The sequence below is a fragment of the Chionomys nivalis genome, chromosome 7 (genome assembly GCF_950005125.1).
Source record: "Chionomys nivalis chromosome 7, mChiNiv1.1, whole genome shotgun sequence".
NCBI lineage: Eukaryota > Metazoa > Chordata > Mammalia > Rodentia > Cricetidae > Chionomys > Chionomys nivalis.
The window spans coordinates 87,036,076-87,057,500 of NC_080092.1; the positions used below are offsets into that span (position 1 = coordinate 87,036,076).

The window sequence follows — 21,425 nt, forward strand, 5'->3', positions numbered from 1 at the left end:
TATGGTGGCTCACAACCATCTGTAATTTGATCTGGTTCCCTCTTCTGGCATGTGTATAAATAATAAATAATTAAAAAAAAAAAAAAAAGACCTAGTTCCAGTACAGGCTCCAAAGCTGCAGAGAAACCCTGTCTCGAAAAAACTAAAAACACACACAAAATATTAAAATTACAGATGACTTTAGATCTCAAACGCAAGGAGAATTTCAACGAAAATTAAATAAACATTCAATGATTCTTCAACCTGAAAATGGCATGGAAAACCTGAAGAAACCACCTCCCCTAGATCCATGAAGGTGAAAGTGTGCCGCCAGACAGTGTGAAGACACCTTTTTTTTTTTTTTTTTTTTGTTTTGTTTTGTTTTGTTTTGTTTTTCGAGACAGGGTTTCTCTGTGGTTTTGGAGCCTGTCCTGGAACTAGCTCTTGTAGACCAGGCTGGTCTCGAACTCACAGAGATCCGCCTGCCTCTGCCTCCCAAGTGCTGGGATTAAAGGCGTGCGCCACCACCGCCCGGCAGTGTGAAGACACCTTTACGTGGCTCACTGGATTCCTATTCAGGATCATAATCTTTAAATTTAAAATTTTTATTTTTATTATTGAGATATATATACATATATGCCAACATGTATGTATATGTGTACCACATACATGCCTGTTGCCTCAGAGGTTAGAAGAGGATGTTGAATCCCATGAAACTGGAATTACAGCCTGTCCTTAGTCTCCATATGGGTGCTGGGAATCAAACCCAGGTCCTCTATAAGACCAGTAAATACTCTTTTTTTTTTTTTTAATTATTTTATGTGCATTGGTGTTTTTCCTACACGTATGTCTGTGTGAGGGTGTTGAATCCTCTGGAACTAGAGTTGCAGATGGTTGTGAGCCACCATGTTGGTGCTGGAAATTGAACCTGGGTCCTCTGCAAGAACAGACAGTGCTCTTAACTGCTGAGCCATATCTCCAGACCATAAATGCTCTTTCTTTAGAGAAAGTCTCATATACAGTTTCTTGCTGTTCTGAAACACTATCTTGCTGAAGAAAGCTGTAGGCAGCTGAATTAATAAAGCATGCAGGTGTGCACAACTACAGTTTAAATTCATATCAACAATCCTGATATCATCAGCAATGAAGCAACTACTCCTAGCCACAGAATAAATAACTCCATGTCTCCTACTAGGATAATTCATGCAGGTAATGACTATCAAAAAAAATAATAAACAAGGTCATTTCTGGCTGAGATTTATATCTCAGAGGCACATCGTGTTTCTTATACATATGGCCCTTGGTTCTCAGTGACTTTTTCTTGACCCCCATCAAGCCAAATACTGACTAAATAAAAAATATTTTTTTGTTTTGTTTTGTTTTTCGAGACAAGGTTTCTCTGTGTAGCTTTGGAGCCTACCCTGGAACTCTCTCTGTAGATCAGGCTGGTCTCAAACTCAGAGATCCATCTGCCTCTGCCTCCCAAGTGCTGGGATTAAAGGTGTGCGCTACCACATCCATGCGCTAAGTTTTTTAAACAAAAGCATTTAGTCTCACATGCTTTTGAATATAATTGACTGAAGTAGCATCCATGTAAAATTAACTAATATCAGATATAAGGTAGGAAAAAAGGGAAAACATATTCTGGATTGGCAAGAGCAGCCTTCAGGACTTACTAATAAGGACATTACTGCATTTTGGATCTTGTAGCCTGGTGTCTCAACCAATAATGAGTCAGTGTCTGGCTCAGTGAAAAACACACTCTGAAAGAAAATCACAGCATTGCTTCCAAGGCACTAGCTACTTCATCAATCAAAACAAAGTACCAGGAAAAAAAAAAAAAAAAAAAAAAAACCTGCGAAGGCATAGCACAGCACTTAGATGATGTAGAGTAAAAGGCACTTTGGCAGGGGGATAAAGAGAACACACATTCACTATCTATTATGAGCAAGGTATCTGCCTTCTCAAGCACTAGCTGTCCCCATTTCACACATCAGGAAACGGAGTCCCTAAAAAGAAAAATAGCTTGCCGGAGGACACAGTTAGCTAGCAAGTTATCAGTTAGAACTCAGGTCTGTCTAACAGCTGTTGCATTCTGCCCAAAGTCATTGCTGCCTACTCTAAGTAAGAATTCTGCTCTAACTTCAAATTTTAAAATACTAATTCTTACCATGTTTGGAGTTGAAATCTTTTATTAGAAGAAAAAGTGAAATTCTGACCTTTCATCTAAAAAAGTTACAGTAAAACCTCCTTTGATAAGGGTCTGGAATCTTTCCCATGAACTCTACAAGTTTGGGTTCTCAAGCATACTCGAAAATACTGACATTAACTAAAACTAAAGCTAAATAAAGTTATTTTTTGGCTCCTTACCTTATGTTGCTGAATGACAAAAACACTAGAATCTAGTGAAAGAAGAGTAAATGCAAAGTTGTGGGGAAGGAAACCATATACACCCGCTATGAAAATATGAAATGATCAATTTCCACATCGAACATTCAGCCATTCTATTTATATTCTTATTTGTGAGCAAATACCAGGCAGCAATCAACCAACCCAAGGTGAAGTGTTCAAGTTCAAAACCTGGTGGTCCTAGTAATGAAAAGTAGATTTTTTTTTCTTTTTAATTAGGAAATAAAAAACAAAACAACCCTCCCAAAACACCTCCGGTCTGCCATTACGAAAACGCATATATATAAATTTTCCTTTGAGGAAAAAAAAACACCTTGAATTTGAAAAAGCAGACCTTCTTTAATACTTCAATGGTTTCTAAATCTGATTTCTTGCTACTCCGAGAGCACAATTATTTACCTACAAGGCATAAGAGTTCAAAGAGTTCGCCAGAGTTAACAACGCGGCTGGCCCGCGGGTCACCACACATGCCAGCCCTCCACCAGGACACCTGGTACACGACATGCCGTATTAAAGGGAACACGGTACCTTCAAAGAGGTCATTAAACAGAACCAGTACAAATGCGCCATGCCTACATCCTGAACAGTGTGTTTTTCTTAAAAAAAAAAAAAAATTAAGCACTTAGTTCTTCCAACTAGAAGATGAAAATGGCCATTGCGGCCCACAAAATGTCCTCTTTAGCCAAAGTGTCCAAACCCTAAGTGGATAAAGAATCAAATAAATATAAACCGGACCCAAAAAGATGAGACGTTTCTGACGGCCCCACACGTGACACTGCTTTAAGTTTTGAAGTGACTTCAACTCTGGCCCACACATCGGGGCTTTAAAAGGGTCCAATGCCCACAGCTTACTAGCAAACCAAAATACTGGCAGGAAGCCCCCTGCCTCCGAATACAAAGAAACCTTCGGGGCAGGTAAGCAGAGCCCAGCAGCTGGGAAAAACAAAACAAAACAAACAAACCAACCAAAAACCCGCCGTACCCAATTCCCAGCTGCATTCGCTTCGCAAAGTCGCATTTTTAAAAACTTTCGAGCAAAGATTCAAAACTCCAGCACCAGCCGCTTCGCCCGGCTTCGGGTGTCCTTCGAGGCCCCGGCGGCAGAGCGGGCGCCCACCTGTGGAGACAGCGGGGCAGGTGGGCAGCGTGCCCGGGGCTCGGGCCTTCGGGAGACAGTCCCGAGCCGTCGCGCGCGCGCGTCCGAGCCCCGGAGCCGCTGGCCGCCTCAGCCGCGCTGGCCCCGGAGGCGCCTGGGGAGGAGGACGCCTGTGTGCGGCCGGCCGCCTCACCCCGCCGCCAAGCCTCCCGCTGTCGCCTCAACCGCGCCCGGCCTCCCGGCGCTGCCGCCGCCGCGGCCCGGCTCGGACGCCAGCCACCACGGCCGCGCGACTCGCCTCCGGCCACAAGCCCGCCCGTCCCCGAGCCGCACTCCCCTGGTCACTCACCCCGGGGCTGGGCGGCGGTAGCAGCAGCGCCAGCAGAAGTAATAGCCACTGGGCCGGCATGGCGGGGACGCGGCCCTGGCTCCGGGCTCCGCCGGCCGGTTCAGGGGACGTAGTGGACAGAGGGCTGGGCGGGGGTGCCGCGACGACAGCGAGGCACCAGCGGAGGAACGGAGGACACGGAGCTGACTGGGCGACGGCGACACCCCCATTCCCGGCCCTATAAGTGCCTTGTGCTGCGGCTTCTTCCGGTCGGGGCGGGCTAAAGGGCGGTTCGGGGGGGCGGAGGTTTTAGAAGGCGGAGTCACTGTCTGGATGGGGAGGAGCCTTCGATGGTTGGGGGCGTGGTGGTCGTGAGAGGGTGGGGTTAGAACGAAACCGAGGCGGGGCTAGCTTCGGGCTGCCTTCCGTCCTTGGGCATCAGAGGCCAGAGAACCTTGGCTTTCGGTTTTTGTGGTCGCTGTGCTTTCGAATAGATAAACCTGTCCGCAGGAAAACTGACATCTGTCACCCCACCGGAGGCCCCACTCTGCCGACGAAGGACCCGCGCGGCACCAGGCTTGGTCTGGAAGAAGGGGCTGCCCAACAGCTCTCCATTTCCCTGCCACTTACTAGGGTTGCCTAGGCGACCTCTGAAGCAAGGGTTTCAGCGGCTGCCCTGAGCCTCAGCCTCACTGCAGAGGATCCTTCAGCTGTGCCTAATCCAGCCCGAAGGCCTCATCCTTCCCTTGCCTTGCCCTCAGGAATCCCCCCCCCCCAATTCATGTCCCGCAGCCATCCGTTCCCCTCGGTATGAACCACAGCCAAGTCATTCACCAAAAATTGTAAGAAGGAAATCATGTGGCTCCTTGTGCATATGTGTTTACGTGACCTTTGTAGATGTGGCCTGGTGAAGCTTGAGATGACATGTGTCACAATTCTTTGGAGAGGGTGTGGGTGGGCTGAGGACTCCAAGGTCTATTTAAGGATTGTAGGTTATTAATCAGAATTAACGAGTCCAACAAGTTGTTTGGTCACTGGGTCCCAAGCTGCCCTCCACTGAGCTGGAAGAGGGAGGGCAGAACTTGTTTATAATAGGAAACACTAACATTCAGAGCACAAGGGAAAAGTAGCGTAGGTTTTATTCCAGTAGAAAAAGGGAGTCGCTGAGAGTATACCTCAGTTGATAATGCTGGGCTACCTCTCCAGCACTGGAAAAACTGGGTGTGCTGGCCACGCCTGTGATCCCAGCACTCTGGAGGTGGACTGGAAAGTCAAAGTAATCCCTTGGCTAGATAGTGAGTTTGAGACTAGCCTGGGCTACATGGGATCACGGAGGGAGCGAAGCAGGGACAAATTCTCTAATTTTTCCCCCTGTCTTGGTCCTTTGACAGACTGTGGTAATTTTCAAGTTTTTGAGGAAAAATGTAATCCTAGAAAAAACAGCAAAGAATTAGTGTATACGTGTTGTGTAGGGGCGGACACACTAAGTGTCCAGTCTGTGTGGGCTTTGGGTCAACTCTGTCCAACTATAACACACATAACTGTCCCTAGGAAAACCAAATCCTGGAGTGAAAGTTACTATTCCCACCACACACACACACACACCGGGGCAATTCCCATCACACTGCAGAATAAAGCTTGGAGTGGGGAATCTTGGCAGTTTTGAAAGCAGCAGACACAATTTGAAGTGTTATCCACATGTCTCGATGCAAATAAGTCTGGGATTGACAGAGAGGGTGGGGGACTAGAGGCTCCAACCCTTCTGGGCATGGTGGTCCAGGCAGCCGTGGAACACTGGAGCCCTGAATTGGGGAGGAACTCTTCAATGACTGATTACATGTCCAGACTGCAAGCTGACAGCAGGACATTTAAGATCCATATGCTCGGGTTTCCAAATAAAGGAGCTTGGAGCCAGTGAGATGGCTCACACTCAGCAGATAAAAATGCTTGATGTACAAGTCTGATGACCTGACTTTGATCCCCACAACTGCTGGTGAAATGAGAGATGAATCTCTCGGAAATTGCCGCCTGACCTCTACATGTGCATTGTAGCACATTCGAACCCACACTCATACTCACATCATACAGTACATACTCATACTCACACATCACACATTACACACCCATACTCACACATCACACAGTACACACCCATACTCACACATCACACAGTACACACCCATACTCACACATCACACAGTACACATACTCACACATCACACAGTACACACTCATACTCACACATCACACAGTACACACTCATACTCACACATCACACAGTACACACTCATACACATCACACAGTACACACCCACACTCACACATCACACAGTATACACTCATACACATCACACAGTACACACTCATACTCACACATCACACAGAACACACTCATACTCATCACACCCTCATACACATCACACAGTACACACTCATACTCACACATCACACAGTACACACTCATACTCACATCACACAGTACACACTCATACTCACACATCACACAGTACACACTCATACACATCACACAGTACACACCCACACTCACACAGTACACGCTCATACTCACATCACACAGAACACACTCATACATCACACAGAAACTTCTCTAAGTTTTTTTTTTTAAGCTCGATTGAAAAAACTGGTTTGGGGCTGGAAATGGTTTTGCACTTCAACCTCTGCTTTCCCAGAGGATTCGAGGCCAATTCCCATCACCCATATCAGGGCATCTGACACCCCCAGCTTCTGTGGGCATCTGTACTCGTGTACACACAGACACATATAAAAACCGCTTCATATTCCTTCTCCTGTGCATTTCCTCCAACATAATAAATCTGGGGGTAGAGCTGGGGTGATGGAACAGAACTGTTACGCCAGCATTTAGGAGGGAGGCTAGAGGGCTAGAAGTTCAAGGCCAACTTTGACTGCATAGTCAGTGTGATGCCAGTCTGGGCTACATGAACCACTACCTTAAAACTGAAAGCGTGTGTGAGGGAGGGAGGTCTGTACTGGAACTCTTTGACAATTCAAAAATGTCACAGTGACCCTATAAAGGTAGCAGATGGAGCACAAAAAGAAAGGGTGACCTCAATCTGACTCATAAATCAGTTTTAAAGATTCCGAAACAAACAGGAACTGTCCACGGAACATGAGCCAGGTAGGAATATTTATCTTGTACTGAGGCTTTGATTGCCCTGCTACGCTTTCTCTCGAAATCTCCGCGCCACCGAACTGTCCTTAGGCTTAACCAGCAGACACGCCTGTGCACTTCTCAGACTGCCAAGCGCTGGTGTTTGATTTATGGTTGAGTTGCCATAATCTTGCTCCACAGTCACATGCAGCCTGGAAAAAACTTTTTATTTATGTTCAGTCAAAAGCTGGCATCACTGAAATATGAAAACTGAAATATATTAGGGCTTCTCTGAAATAGACCTGTCCATGTAAAGTCCAGAAAATAGACAGTAAGCAATCCTTCTGGAGTCTTATTAGATGATTCCCATTTAAAAGGTCAAGATGAGATGGGTCAACAGGTATAGGCACTTGGCTGTCAAGCCTGACCTTCAGAGTTCAATCCTCAGAATCCACATGGTGAGAAGAAAAATCTGACTCCCAAAAGTTGTCCTCTTGCCTCCAGATGCACACTGTGGCATGCATGCCCACACAAGTACACAAACACAAATAAATACAATTTTAGAATATTTAAAGGTCAAGGTTAGAGTCTTAATGCAAAAATAGGCCACCATGGACAAGTGTACAACACACACATACACACACACATATATATGCACACAGTAGATTCTACAAGATTGGCAGAAGACTTAGGTATATCTGCGGAAGTGAGAGAAAGTGAATTAACCAAATATTATTTTTATTGGAGGGCTTCTTTTTTTTTTGTTGTTGTTTTTTTTTGTTTTTCGAGACAGGGTTTCTCTGTGGTTTTGGAGCCTGTCCTGGAACTAGCTCTTGTAGACCAGGCTGGTCTCGAACTCACAGAGATCCGCCTGCCTCTGCCTCCCAAGTGCTGGGATTAAAGGCGTGCGCCACCACGCCCGGCTGGAGGGCTTCTAAAAAATACCTATTTCCAACACCTTTCGTGCTTCCTTCCTTACTGAGTCAGCATGTGGAGGGCGGAGTCTAGAAATCTGTGTATTTTACGCTTTCCACAGTAACTGGAGCAGCAGAGCAATCTGGCCAGCTCACTACAGATAGCCAGTGTTAAAGCTCACTGACAGAGAATCCTTGCTGCTTATTTTAGCAAATGTCGCCCTCTAGAGGAAGAAGTTATGATGCAGATTTGGGGGAGTGTTTGTGTGTGTGGAGGGGGTTCTGATTTGCTTTTTTTTTTTTTGAGACAAGGCTACTCGCTCTTTAGACCAGGCTGGCCTTAAACTCACAGAGATCCACCTGCCTCTGCCTCCTGAGTGCTGGGATTAAAGGTGTGCCCTACCCAAATCAATTTTTTTAAATCGACATCCAAGCTCTAGTCTGGACAGACTTAAATTGACAGTACTTGTAGGGTAGCAACGGGTTAAATAAAATGATGTAGCAAGCAAAAGATGTGTCTCCTTCCTCTTGTAAGGTTTAAAGAAAATTAAAAGCTGCTGTTGTTGGGTGTGGCTTGCTCTGGTGGCTCCTCTTGCAGGGTAACAGAACTGAAAAGGGTGATGACTCTCGTTCTAAGCACTGTTATTTACCACAAGACGAAATCCAGTGTCTAGTACTGTCACTACTCTTTGTACTTTCTCAGATTGCAAAAGCTTGCGCACTCTCCTGGTCATTCTGCCCCACTCTCTCAGCCCACTGCCTCTTTCTTCTGTGTTGGGGGGTCAGTCCTTAAGGGTATACCAGGCAAATACTCCACCACCGAGCTACCTCAGCATCTCATCAATGCTGCCACTGCTTACTGTTTGCTGTCATTTGGAAATGTGCAAACACCTGCCTTTGGGGTCACCTTGTGCAATAGTTCTATCAGTTAGGTATTAATTAGACATGTTTTATTGAGGGTACATTAAGCCTGGGCATGGTGGCACAGGCTTGTAATCCCATCATTTGCATGGCCAAGGCAGGAGGACAGCTGAGAGTTCGAGCCCAACCTAGATAAATTCAAGGTCAGCCTGGGCCACAGAGAGCAAATACAGAAGATACACGAAAATCTGGAAAGGCCAACAGCCCAGTAAGTAACACAGCTAAAAAGGGTGTGGGGGCTCACCCTATACCCCAACACTCGGGAGGGGAGACAGGAGGACCAGGAGTCCACTTCAGGCCATGCGAAACTCTACGTCAACAACAACCAACAATCTGGGAAATAGCGACCCAGGTCTTTAATACCAACACTCAAGAGACAGAAGCAAGAGGACCTACCTCTGCATGGCTACTGTGCTTTACAGAGTGTGTTCCAGAACAGTCAGAACTACATCATGAGACCTGCCTCAAAACAACAACAACAATAAAAAAAAAATTAATCCCAGCACTCGGGAGGCAGAGGCAGGTGGATCTCTGTGAGTTCGAGACCAGCCTGGTCTACAAGAGCTAGTTCCAGGACAGGCTCCAAAGCTACAGAAAAACCCTGTCTCAAAAAACCAAAAAAAAAAAAAAAAAAAAGACCAAAAAACAAAACAAAAAAAAAACAAAAAAAAACCAGAAAACAAAGCAAGAATTAAACAAACAACAAACAAACCCTAAAATCAAACAAGAACCCAGATATTTACTTAATTTCAGAGCTTTGTTATGATGGAAGCTATGCCTAGTTCTATTTCTTCTATTTCAGCTGGGTTTTTTTTGTTTTGTTTTGTTTTGATTTTGAGACAAGGTTTCTGTGGTGTAACAGCCCTAGCTATCCTGGAACTGGAACTAACTCTGTAGAGCAGGCTGGCTGCAAACTCACAGAGATCCTCCTGCCTCTACCTCCCAAGTGCTGGGATTAAAGGTGTGCACCACCACTGCCTCGTTTTTTTTTTTTTAATTGTATTTAGTTATAGGGATGTTTGCACGCCTCTTTTGGATGGCAGAGGATAACTGGCAGAAGTCAGTTTCCCCCTTCTACCTTGTGAGTTCTGGGGATTGGACCCAGGTCATCAATCTTGGCAGCAAGCACCTTTGCCTGATGACCTATCTCACTGCTTGCTGTTCTTGTCGCATGCCCATAGTATTATGACAATGTCCTTTTATATGTGCTGTAACTGTAGCTACAAGTCAGTGGCCCAAGCTGGCAATTCCTGGAATATCAACCATATTCCCTTTATATTTGGGAGGTTTGGCTTCAGGAGACCCTACATCTACAGACACTAAAATCCCATTCAAATCCCTTCTATATTCATAAAAGGGGACCACGTTTGCGTGTGTCTGTGCATAGCCTCCTGATATCCTCCTATATACTTTTTAAAATGTATTATGCATACAGTTTTCTACCTCCAGGCATGCCTACAATTCAGGATAGAAGAAGGCATTCTAGATGGTTATGAGGGAATTGAACTCATGACCTCTGAAAGAACAGCCAGTGCTCTTAACCTCTGAGCTATCTCTCCAGGCCCCTCCCCCAATGTACTCTAAGACCTAAGTTATCCCTATTTAACCTGTGATACCTAATGGACAGCATGGGGTGTTGCCTGGGAAACATGAAAAAAATAACTTGTATATTCAACACAGCTGCATTTTTAAAAACCCCAAATAATTCTGACCTGTGGTTGGCCGAGTCCACAGATGTGGAACCCACTGAGACTGAAAGCAACCTACACTAAGAGCAGATACAGGTTTGCACAAACATGTGGTGACGATGAGCTTTGTCTGAAACTGTAGTCAAAGTCTGCCCATCTCCTCTTGGGGTTATGCAAAAGAATGTAAAAGGATAGCAGCCAGCTGGCTGAGGCTGCCGCTGGGCCCGGCTTTCTGGAGGGGCAGCTTAGACTAATCCTAACTGGCTGTTTGCTCGTTTGCTCACCTGCTTCTGAGCAGTTGTGTCCCACACCCGTCTGTGCCAAGGCTATGATGCCATGGTGGAGTATTATAACATATAGCGACCTCAGGTCCAACGTGGCGCCAGTACGGAAATGACCGCGCTCTCGCTCTCAAAACACCTCCATTTCCTCACTGCACAGTCCTCCCAGCCTCCGGATAGCTGGCCTAATTCCATAGAACTCTTTGGAAACTTCTCTTGAACAGCTCATAAACATCCTTCCTCTAGTAAAGTCTCAGCTGAGGTTTGCTTTCATACCGTTTTCCTGTGGGCCGCTGTTTCATTCCAGACTGCTCGAGTTTGTGAACATTTCCTTCTCAGATATGGTCATTTCCTGGCTTTCCTCCAGGCTCCCTGCTGTCTTCCTTCCTTTGAGACTGTGGGCATCCACACACATGGCACCCCCCATACATCACATAGAAAAAAATAATAAATCTTATCAAAAAAAAATAAGATCTTAGTTGATTGTTATTATTTTAGACAGTTTCTAGCTGGGGCTGGCCCAGATTCCATTTGGAGCAAAGGATGCTCTTAAACTTCTGTTCCTCCTGTTCCTGCCTCCTGGCTTGCACTACCTTAGCAGGTTTCTTCAGTGTTGGGGATGGGACCCAGGACTTTGTGTCATTCATAATTTCCCCAGAATGGAAGTGGTCCAAATGTTCACCACCTATGGTAAACAAAAGCTGGCTGGCACAGGGCTGAAGAGAGCGCTCAGTGGGTAAGCACCTGATGCTCACACTTGAGAACCCAAGTTCAGATTCCCAGAGGCCGTGTAAAGCTGGCCATATGTTACACGTCTGTAATGGCTGTGCCTGTGTTGAGATGGGAGGCTGAGGCACGACAACCCTCACAAGCCGGCAGCCAGCTCGCCTGTCACACGAAGCAGCAGACGAGAGATCGTGTCTCAAACAGGAAGACGAGGAATGGCAGCTGAAGTTGCTTTCCCATCTGTGTGCCGCGGCATGAGCTTTTACATATGTGGTCTCTCTCCTTCCTCACACACAGAAAAAACAAACCAAAAAGTGGTATATCCACTTAGTGAAATACTACTTGGCAGCCGGGCGATGGTGGCGCACGCCTTTAATCCCAGCACTCGGGAGGCAGAGGCAGGCAGATCTCTGTGAGTTCGAGACCAGCCTGGTCTACAGAGCTAGTTCCAGGACAGGCTCCAAAGCCACAGAGAAACCCTGTCTCGAAAAACCAAAAAAAAAAAAAATACTACTTGGCAATCAAAGTGGATGGAATACTGACATGTAGAACAAGATCATAATCTTGAACATGTTAAGTAAAAGAAGCCAGTCGTAAAGGTCCTCATTGTCACCACCACGTTCACATAAACGGCTCAAGTGGATTGAGACAGTAAGTGGTTGCTTAGGGCTGGTGAAGAGGGTGAGGAAATCGGGACATAATGACCAGGGCATAGGGTTTCTTTCTGGGCTAATGAAGATATTCAAAAGTTAATAATGGTAATGACACCCAACTTTGCTAATATAGCAAAGCTACTGGATTACTCTAAATGGAGAGACTGTATGTGGTATGCAAGTTATTAAAATATGTAAATGGTCTACATATACCAGCTAAAAAGCAGACCTGGGGGCTGGAGAAATGGTTCAGTGGTTAAGAGAAGCTACTGGGTTCAATGGCTAATTGAGAACCTAGGTTCAATTCCCAGCAACTACATAGAAACTAACAACAGTCTATAACTCCAGTCAGGGGATCCAACACCTTCTTCTGGCTTCTGTGCACAGCTTCTGGGCACAGCACACAGGTGGTTCACAGACATACATGTAGACAAAACAATCACACACAAAAAATAAAATATATCTTTTTTAAAGGTAGACATGTCAAACTAAAACAAACAAAAAACTCAAAACTTCAAGACTCAATTATAAGATTTTTTTTTTTTTTTTTTTTTTTGATTTTTCGAGACAGGGTTTCTCTGTGGTTTTGGAGCCTGTCCTGGAACTAGCTCTTGTAGACCAGGTTGGTCTCGAACTCACAGAGATTCACCTGCCTCTGCCTCCCAAGTGCTGGGATTAAAGGCGTGCGCCACCACCGCCCGGCCCAATTATAAGATGTTTACAGATATTAAATTCAAATGTAAATATGAAGGGTTAAAAGCTAAAAATCAGAGAAAGACAGGACCTTACAAAAATTACCCTAAGGACACAGTTCAGGTAGGGCAGCACACACCTGCAACCCATGCGCTAGGGAGGCTGATGTAGGAGGTCAACATGGGCTACACAGAGAATTCGAGACTGGCCTGGGAGTTATAGACTGTTGTTAGTTTAGTCGCTGCGAATTGAATTCGAGACTGGTCAAGGGCTTATCTGTATGTGTGTGGGGGGGGGGGCCTAGGAAGGTTATGCTGATAACAGACAAATTAGCTTTGAAGTAACAGGGATATTTCACAATGATGAAAGAACCTACTTAGGAATAAAATCTAACAATCCTAAATGTGTAAATACCTTAAAGTTGAACTTGAAAACAAATCCAGGCCCAACACTATTGATCGGTAACAACAAAACAAAACACATATTAGATTTCAATATCCTCTAGTTTGCTGACAGAAGAGAAACCAGAGTTAGAAAACAGGATTGTGGGTTGGAGAATTGGCTCAGAAGTCAAGAGCACTGGCTGCTCTTCCTGAAGTCCTGAGTTCAATTCCCTGCAACCATATGGTGGCTCACAACCATCTGTAATGAGATGAGATCTTGTGCCCTCTTCTAATGAGATCTTGTGCCCTCTTCTGGACGGCAGACGTACATGCTGGCAAAACACTGAATACATAACAAATAAATAAATCTTAAAAAAACAACAGGATTGTTCAGTCTCTACACTACCGACATTTTGGGGCCAGGCCTATTTTAAAATAATATTTTCTCTTTAATTGGTCAGATAATCCCGGGCCGCAGAGACAGTCCGGGGCATGGTGGATGTTCAGTGACCACTCTGGTCTCTACTAGAATTCATTCCCTAGGGATGCTACAAGAAGTGCTCAAAACCAGATGCTTTACAACAATCTCAAAATGCTTCAGTGGGTAGAGCTGCTTGCTACACAAGCCTGGTGACTTCAGCATGACCCACAGAACTGTATGTTTTAGTTTCTGTTCTGCTGCTGTAAAGAGACACCAGGACCAAGGCAATTCTTATAAAATAAAACATTTAATTGGGGCTTGCTGGTAGTTGTAGAGGGTTATTAGTCCTTGCCCATCAGGGCAGGAAGCAGACAGGAATGGCCCTGGAGCAGAGAGCTTTATAGCCTCATCCACTTGGGCATGGTGAGTGAGAGAGAGAGAGAGAGAGAGAGAGGCCAAATTGCCCCACTGCTGGAGATTCACCCCTGTTGGAGATGTTGGGTAACACCACTAATGCCTTGGTCTACTTGTACCAGGGTTGGTCCAAGTGATCAGTGAATCGTGGAAAGTGATGGTATGCCCCTTCCAAGACTGGACATTTTACAGTTCTATTCTTCCTTCCCTCTGTCCATCCCTCTGCCCTCTTACTCTAAGGGAAGCAGGAGGCCAGCTTCATGCTATGAGCAGTGCTAGAGAGACCTATACAGTAAGGAACTGAGACTGTCTGCCCACCGCAGAGTCAGGCTGGAGTAGATCATCCAGTCCCAACAAGCCTGTAGGCAAGGCTGGCCATCTGATGGAAACCAGGACTACCTAACCAAGGCTCCCCAGGTTTCTTACCCCACCCACCAGTGTAGAGGTTAGGAGAGGGCATCAGATCCTCTGGAAGTGGAGTTACAGGCAGTTGCCAGCTGCTTGACAAGGGTTCTGAGAACTCAACAGAACCCATGTGTAACCACTGGGCTATCTCTCCAGCCTCTACATTTTTACAAGGTAGGTTCTCAGGTAGCCCAGCCTGGCCTTGAACTCTATAAGTAACTGAAGCTGATCTTGGATTTCTGATCCTCCCACCCCCATAGTCCAAGGGTTGGTTTTGTGAATGTGTACCACTGCATCCAGCTAATATCACTCTTCTCAATAGCCCACGAGTGAAAGAGAAAAATCACAAGGAAACTTGGAAAATATTTTGAGTCAAATATTAATGAAAACAAAATATAATCTGTGGGATGCCTCTAGAGCAATCCTCAGTGTGAAAGTGTAGTTTAAGGTGTTGTTAGAAAAGAACAAAGGTCTCCATTAATAATCTAAGACTATTTTAAGAAACAAGTCAGGCTGGGCTGGAGAAATGGCTCAGAGGTTAATAGCACTGGCTGCTTTTCCAGAGATCCCAAATTTGAGTCCCAGTAACCACCTGGTGACTGACAACCATTTATAACGGAATCTGGGGGCTGGAGAGATGGCTCAGCAGTTAAGAGCATCGCCTCCTCTTCCAAAGGTCCTGAGTTCAATTCCCGGCAACCACATGGTGGCTCACAACCATCTGTAATTAGGTCTGTTGCCCTCTTCTGGCCTGCAGGAATATAACGGAATCTGGTGCCCTCTTCTGGCCTGCAGGCAGGACACTGTATGCTTAACAAATAAATAAAAAATAAATCTAAAAAAGGAAGGAAGAAAAGAAACTAGACAGGCATGATGGCACACACCTTTAATCCCAGCACTTGGGAGGCAGAGGCAAGTGGTGAATCTTTTAAGTTTGAGGCCAGCCTGGTCTACAGAGTGAGTTCTGGGACAGCCAGGACTACATAGAGAAACCCTATCTTGAAAAACCAAAAGAAAAGAAAAAGAAACTGGAAGAGCCAGGGGGTTGGTACATAGCTGTAATTATAACTAACTCCTGAGAGTTCAAAAGGCAAAGACAATAAAAAGCAGAGAATATCAATACAGCCCAAAATGATATATCTCCTAGATGGGATGGAGCACACTCCTGATTCTCAGCTATTATGAATAGGCAAGATTATGAATTCAAGACCAGTTTGGGTTGCCCAAGCAAGATCCTTTCTGAAGAAGTAAGGGTCAGGAGAGATGACTCAGCAAAGATCTTTAGAAACTTCCAAACATCACATCTGTCAAAGGACTACTGTGCTTTGTTAAGTATCTTTTGATTGTATAGACAACATAATTAGCTTATGTTTACCCATTAAAGAACCTTCGCGTGTTCCCAGTTAGGGAATAATGTTGTTATTTACAATTATGTATGAGTTCTTATGTACGCACAGGTTTTAATTTGCCTTGAGTACATTCCCAGGGATTAATGGATCACATGGCAAGTGGATATTTATAAGAAATTATCCAATTCCTTTTCCAAAATGGCTATCCCATTCTGTACTGTCAAATATAAGCAAAGGCAGCAGAGCTCTGTCGCTCTGTATCCTCACCAGCTTTGGTGTCAACAATACACACGTTTCCAACCAAACACACAGTATACAACATTTTAAACTGGGCGTTTAAACCTCTCAAGTGCTGGGATTAAAGGTGAGTCAACACGCCGGGGTGTGGGAGGACAGTCAGGAACTGAGGATCCAATTCATCACAAAATTAGGATTCGTTCACAGATACAGTCTAAGCTCCTTCTACCGTCCGGGTCCTTTGAACCCTGGGATATTCAGGCTCATTCTCCCACCGTCAGCCTGGCTGTTGAGACAGAATACCTTAAACACATAACACTTTTACTTGTCTCGATCTGCTTACTGCTAAAGTATGCACTAATTCCAGACCCCGAACTGAGCCGCAGAATAAAAATCCGGAAGCTATAAACTAGCTTGCAAACTGCCAGTTTCTTCCCAGCTCTATGGTTGGAGTGTGACCTTTCTACACTCTGGCGGACTCAGAAAGCGTGACCAATGAGCCGATCGCTCTTGCGAACGTGACAAGAGAACTGGCTTCCCTGGCTTCCTATTGGTCGGTATCGAAAAAGCCCGCCTAACAGCTTCCGGAAGCCGTCTTTAAGTTAAGGTCTCGCGACCATTTCTGCCTTTTGGCGACGGCAGACCTGCGAGGTAAGGTGTTCTTTTCGTGGGTTTCGAGGCAGCCCCGTTCGTGGGTGGGCGACCGGCGATGATTACACTCCATATAAATCACGCGTTAGACTGCTGATCCGGGTGATGCGAATCCGAGTCTGAGCCGACTGCGGCGGCAGCGGGACATGGGCGGGCCCGGCCAACTTCCACCTTCTAATCCTTCGCTTCTCTTTCAGCTCTGCCCAGTGGAGGACAGCAGACACCGTGGAACTCTCCAGCCTTTTTCCTCCCCAGGCCTCTGAATAAAGCGCTTTGACTCCGACGCTGGTGTCCGTGTGTCACTGCTCCCCTCCCCCCACGCGCTGCCTTTGAGCCCCCGGCGCTCCTCCACGTGGCACCGGGGGTTAAGCTGCGGCGCCATATCATTGCTAGCGCATAACTGGGGACGCCTGCCCATCGCGGGCGGTCCTTTTAACTGCTAGCTACAGAGCGAATCCAGCCTACCACAGGCCTTTTTGGAGTTGTGATAAGGCAGTTCGCGGGCGGTATCTTTGGCCCAAGTACGGGCTCAGTGATAATTGAGATAGTCCGGCCTAGGGTAAAGTGGAATGGCAAGAGAGGGAAAATTGGGTTATACCTGGAGGTATACAGTCATTTATGTATATGGGTCTTAAGGTGACTTGAAATCTGGCGGAGGATGGGGGGGACGCAAAGTAATTAGTTGAGGCCACTAGAGATCAGTGTTTGACTAGCAAATACACCAGAGACTGCGGGTACTACCGGGGCTGGTAAAACCGACATGTATGCACTAATCAGAGAAAACTGGCGTTTGAATAACTGAAGTCACTCAACTTGGGGGGGGGGTACCGAGAACTTATGGTCCCGACATTAATAAGGATATAACATTCCATCAAAGCTGATTAGTTTGGTATTTTTGACAAGCAAAGCCCTGAACCTTTAGGTAAAGTAAATTGTCATTGTAGTTTATTAGTGAGCAATTATAGTCGTGGGGGTTGTGTTGGCGTCGATGACTAAATGAAAAGCACATGTCAGCCGAGGAACCTTCACAACTAAAAAGCGGCCGAGAACGAAATAACAGTTGGGGGTCACCAAAGTCCCCGGGGTCAGTCAGCAAGGTGCTAATGGGAATTGGGAGAGTAAGGTGGATAACATCTTGCTAGATGAGACCAGTTGTAGAAAGCCGGTCCCAAGGTCAGTTTTCCTAGAAAACAAGATTGGTCGCTCTTTATCCTCCCACAAGTATAAGCAGATAATTGAGTTGCATTCCCACTTCAATAGAGCTGGGGGCTAGGAAGTGTGGATAAGACTAGCCTGAGGGTCCACGTGCTCCGCGTTCCCTTTATGGGCTTCTCCAGAAATAACCAATACTTATCTGGTGTTTGACATGAGATAATTTATTTTGTGAAACTGAGATTGTAAGTCCCCCATATAGTAAGTACGGCAGGGTACAGTTATGTAGTGCTTCTATCTAGTCTCACCTTCAGTAACTACTGCACAGGAAAACTGAACAAGACATTTGGACTCTACAGGTGAATTGGCCTACACAATGAATAATTAGGGCAGTACAGACTGGAATGGTCAAATTTGTCATGTTTTAATGGGATGATTAAAATAATCACAGGTTCAAATATATTTTTTAATATATTAATTTCTTTTTAAAGTCATCTTCAGGCAAGGTGCTGTTTTAAAAAAAAAACACTATTTAGCTTTGTCCACAGACATTAAATTATCAAAAGTTACCCAAGGTAATTTTGACATTGGATGCAGCTTTAAACAAACAAAAATTAGGTTTTCTCAAAGCAAATTAGAGCCCCCAAATTTGTAAACTAAACATTCTGACACAAATGCACAAACTTAAGTTGGCAACATTGAAAAAAGTCACAGTGCACATGGAGATGTAGTGCTTGACGCTGACTAGAAAGGAAAGAACAGTCCTTCTTTGGCCTTCAGAGAAGGGGACTGCCCGCAAACCTCCCAAACCAGTTAGATGAATAAGGCTCTCCCATCCTACATGAGGCTTCTAGGAGCACACAGAAAAACCAGAAAAGGATAGCTTGGCTCTGGCTTTCTGGCCCATCCTATCAGTACCAGGGAGGAACAATCAGTCACTGTGCAGTGTTTGACATTGTCACATATGCTCATGTCTCTAGAAAATAATCAGGATTGGTTAGAAGCAAGGTGATTGTACCTCATTTGGGATGGTTTGATGTCATGGCTTTGCCTGATGTTCACGTGGAACCCACTGTCCCCACCGCAGCTGAAAGTGTTTGTTTGTGGGTGGGTCCTATGGCTACTTGCTTCCAAAATGCACAATATTGAGAAAAAGTTGCTATGCCAAACTTTACCACCGATGAAATGGCTCACAAAAGCACACTCCACACAGGTTACCACAATGACATTCTCCAAGTGCGGAGGGCTGCAATCATGCGTACAAAGTGTAGAGTGGAAAAATGTTCCACTGTGCACCAGCTGCCTGAGGAAAGCTCTGGAGGAGACAGGAGGCGAGGGGAAGCCTTCCCGTTGTCAGCTTTGCTCCAAATGTGCTCATTTGCTGCCACAAAACCTGCTAGGTTTTTTTAAAAAAAAAGCAAGCCACGTTGTTAGTCAACTATAACTTCTGGCTCCACCACGACGGTTCTTCCAGTCTCCTTTGCCAGTTACAGCTTCACAACAGACAAACCAGACACTGGTCACTGGATGCAGGGAGCGGCACCTCACAGTGGAATGGGCACTGCGGGCAGAGGGCAGAAGCAGTCCTTAAGAGACAGTGGCTGTGGACCAGCAAAGGCCAGCCCCACAGCACAGATGGCAGCCACAAATCTCACCCCTCGAGCTAGGCTCATAACACTGGGAATGTCCCATTTTCATTCATCACAGCTGGTCGGAGGCCTCCACAGGGGGGTCTTTCATGAAGCAGGAAGTGGAGCGAGGGTCCATGGCAGAGTGCATTATAGGGATATAAACATCATCCATGTTTGGCATGACAAAAACTTTCTGTAGGGAGATATTAAAGAACAGTCACATGTCAGGAGATCGCCTTCCTTTCATATAGGAAATGCTTTCCTATACATTCCAAACAAGTTCTAGCATGCTATCTACTTATGTGTCTTCAATTTCATCCAACCTTATTTATTTTTTTAAACATTTATTTGTTTATTATGTATACAATATTCTTTCTATGTGTATGCCTGAAGGCCAGAAGAGGGCACCAGACCTCATTACAGACCATGTGGTTGCTGGGAATTGAACTCAGGACCTTTGGAAGAGCAGGCAATGCTCTTAACCACTGAGCCATCTCTCCAGCCCCCCCAACCTTATTTTTTGAGACAAAAGTCTTTCACTGAACTTAGAGCTCATCAATGTGACCAGACTGGCTGGCTGGAGAGTCTACCAGCCCTGGGATTTATATGGATGCTGGAGATTTTAACTCAGACCCTCAGGCTTGAGCAGCAAGTTTACTAAATGGTTGGCTCCTCCATACTTGAACTCAAAAGAGTCAAAGAGCCACACTAGAGCACAAATACAGAAAGAACTTGGCGTGTCCACTTTGATGCACGGGCCCTCAGCTTCATATGTATACATTAACTACGCAAGAAACATTCAACAATGTTAATGCAGTATTTCAAAATTATTATGTCGAGGACATATTCCAAGTGAATTCATTCTTTCAAACCTCTGCACAAATACAAGCTGAGTTTTCCACATCAAAACCATGTACAGCTACATATGGAAAATTCTAATATGATTGTTCTTTGTACATTGTTTATAACTGTGTGTGTGGATTCTGATGATGTATTTGATCTTCAGCAATACTCTTAGAGAAACAAGAAAGCACATGGTACCACAGCAGGGTCCAGGGATGTAAGAAAAATGAAAAACCTGAAGGCATGAGGTTTAACCCTAACTAGTTTCAAAGCATTTTTCTTTTTTCTTTTTTTAAAATATTTATTTATTTATTATGTATACAATATTCTGTCTGATTGTATGCCTGAAGGCCATAAGAGGGCACCAGACCTCATTACAGATGGTTGTGAGCCACCATGTGGTTGCTGGGAATTGAACTCAGGACCTTTGGAAGAGCAGGCAGTGCTCTTAACCGCTGAGCCATCTCTCCAGCCCTCAAAGCATTTTTCTATCTGGTAAAAATAGTAGGCGTTTTAATCAGAAACTGGTTATTAGTAGCTTTTTGTTTTGTTTTTCGAGACAGGGTTTCTCTGTAGCTTTAGAGTCTGTCCTGGAACTCACTCTATAGACCAGGCTGGCCTTGAACTCACAGAGATCCACCTGCCTCTGCCTGCTGAGTGCTGGGATTAAAGCCACCACCGCCTGGCTTATTAGTAGCTTTTAAACAGCAATAATTTGGTTTTTTGTTTGTTTGTTTGTTTTTTGAGACAAGCTTTCTTTATGTAACAGTTCGGACTGTCCTGGAACTTACTCTGAGGGACAGGCTGGCCTTGAATTCACAGAGATCTACCTGCCTCTGCCTTCTGCGTGCTGGGATTAAAGGTGTGCGCCATCACCACATGACAGCAGTAATAGTTTTTAAAAAGACAAGAATTTAAGGGCGAGTAGGATGGTTAAGGAGGTTCAGGGGCTTGCTGTCCAAGTCTGATGACCTGAATTTAACCACTGACACCATGTGACTGCAGGCAGTGCTTTGACCTCCACACAGAAAACTCTGAGTGGGACTTGGGGAAACACCTCCCTCACTCAGTGAAGTACTTTCCCTGCAGCATGAGGACCTGAGTCTGGTCACCAGAACCTA

General features: G+C 45.3%; 2 protein-coding genes and 2 non-coding genes across 8 annotated transcripts in view; 2 read left to right on the forward strand and 2 right to left on the reverse strand.

Moving 5' to 3' along the window:
* The window catches only part of Ern1 (endoplasmic reticulum to nucleus signaling 1), a 96,703-nt gene extending 92,669 nt beyond the window's left edge, over positions 1-4,034 (reverse strand). Inside the window, 1 exon segment of the mRNA XM_057775570.1 lies at positions 3,834-4,034. Coding sequence (XP_057631553.1) covers positions 3,834-3,893 — 60 coding nt within the window. The 5' untranslated portion in view covers positions 3,894-4,034.
* A 12,699-nt stretch (positions 4,035-16,733) lies between these two features.
* On the forward strand, positions 16,734-16,803 carry LOC130878872 (small nucleolar RNA SNORD104). Its single transcript, XR_009057489.1, has one exon. It is a non-coding gene; the product is annotated as a small nucleolar RNA SNORD104 (small nucleolar RNA).
* A 195-nt stretch (positions 16,804-16,998) lies between these two features.
* LOC130878890 (small nucleolar RNA SNORA76) lies at positions 16,999-17,129 on the forward strand. The gene has a single exon (XR_009057506.1). It is a non-coding gene; the product is annotated as a small nucleolar RNA SNORA76 (small nucleolar RNA).
* A 914-nt stretch (positions 17,130-18,043) lies between these two features.
* The window catches only part of Tex2 (testis expressed 2), a 117,366-nt gene continuing 113,984 nt past the window's right edge, over positions 18,044-21,425 (reverse strand). For all 5 annotated transcript variants that reach the window (XM_057775740.1, XM_057775743.1, XM_057775742.1 and 2 more), the window contains one exon: positions 18,044-19,654. In XM_057775740.1, the coding sequence (XP_057631723.1) occupies positions 19,532-19,654 (123 nt within the window). In that variant the 3' untranslated portion in view covers positions 18,044-19,531. The remainder of the gene's footprint in view (positions 19,655-21,425) is intronic.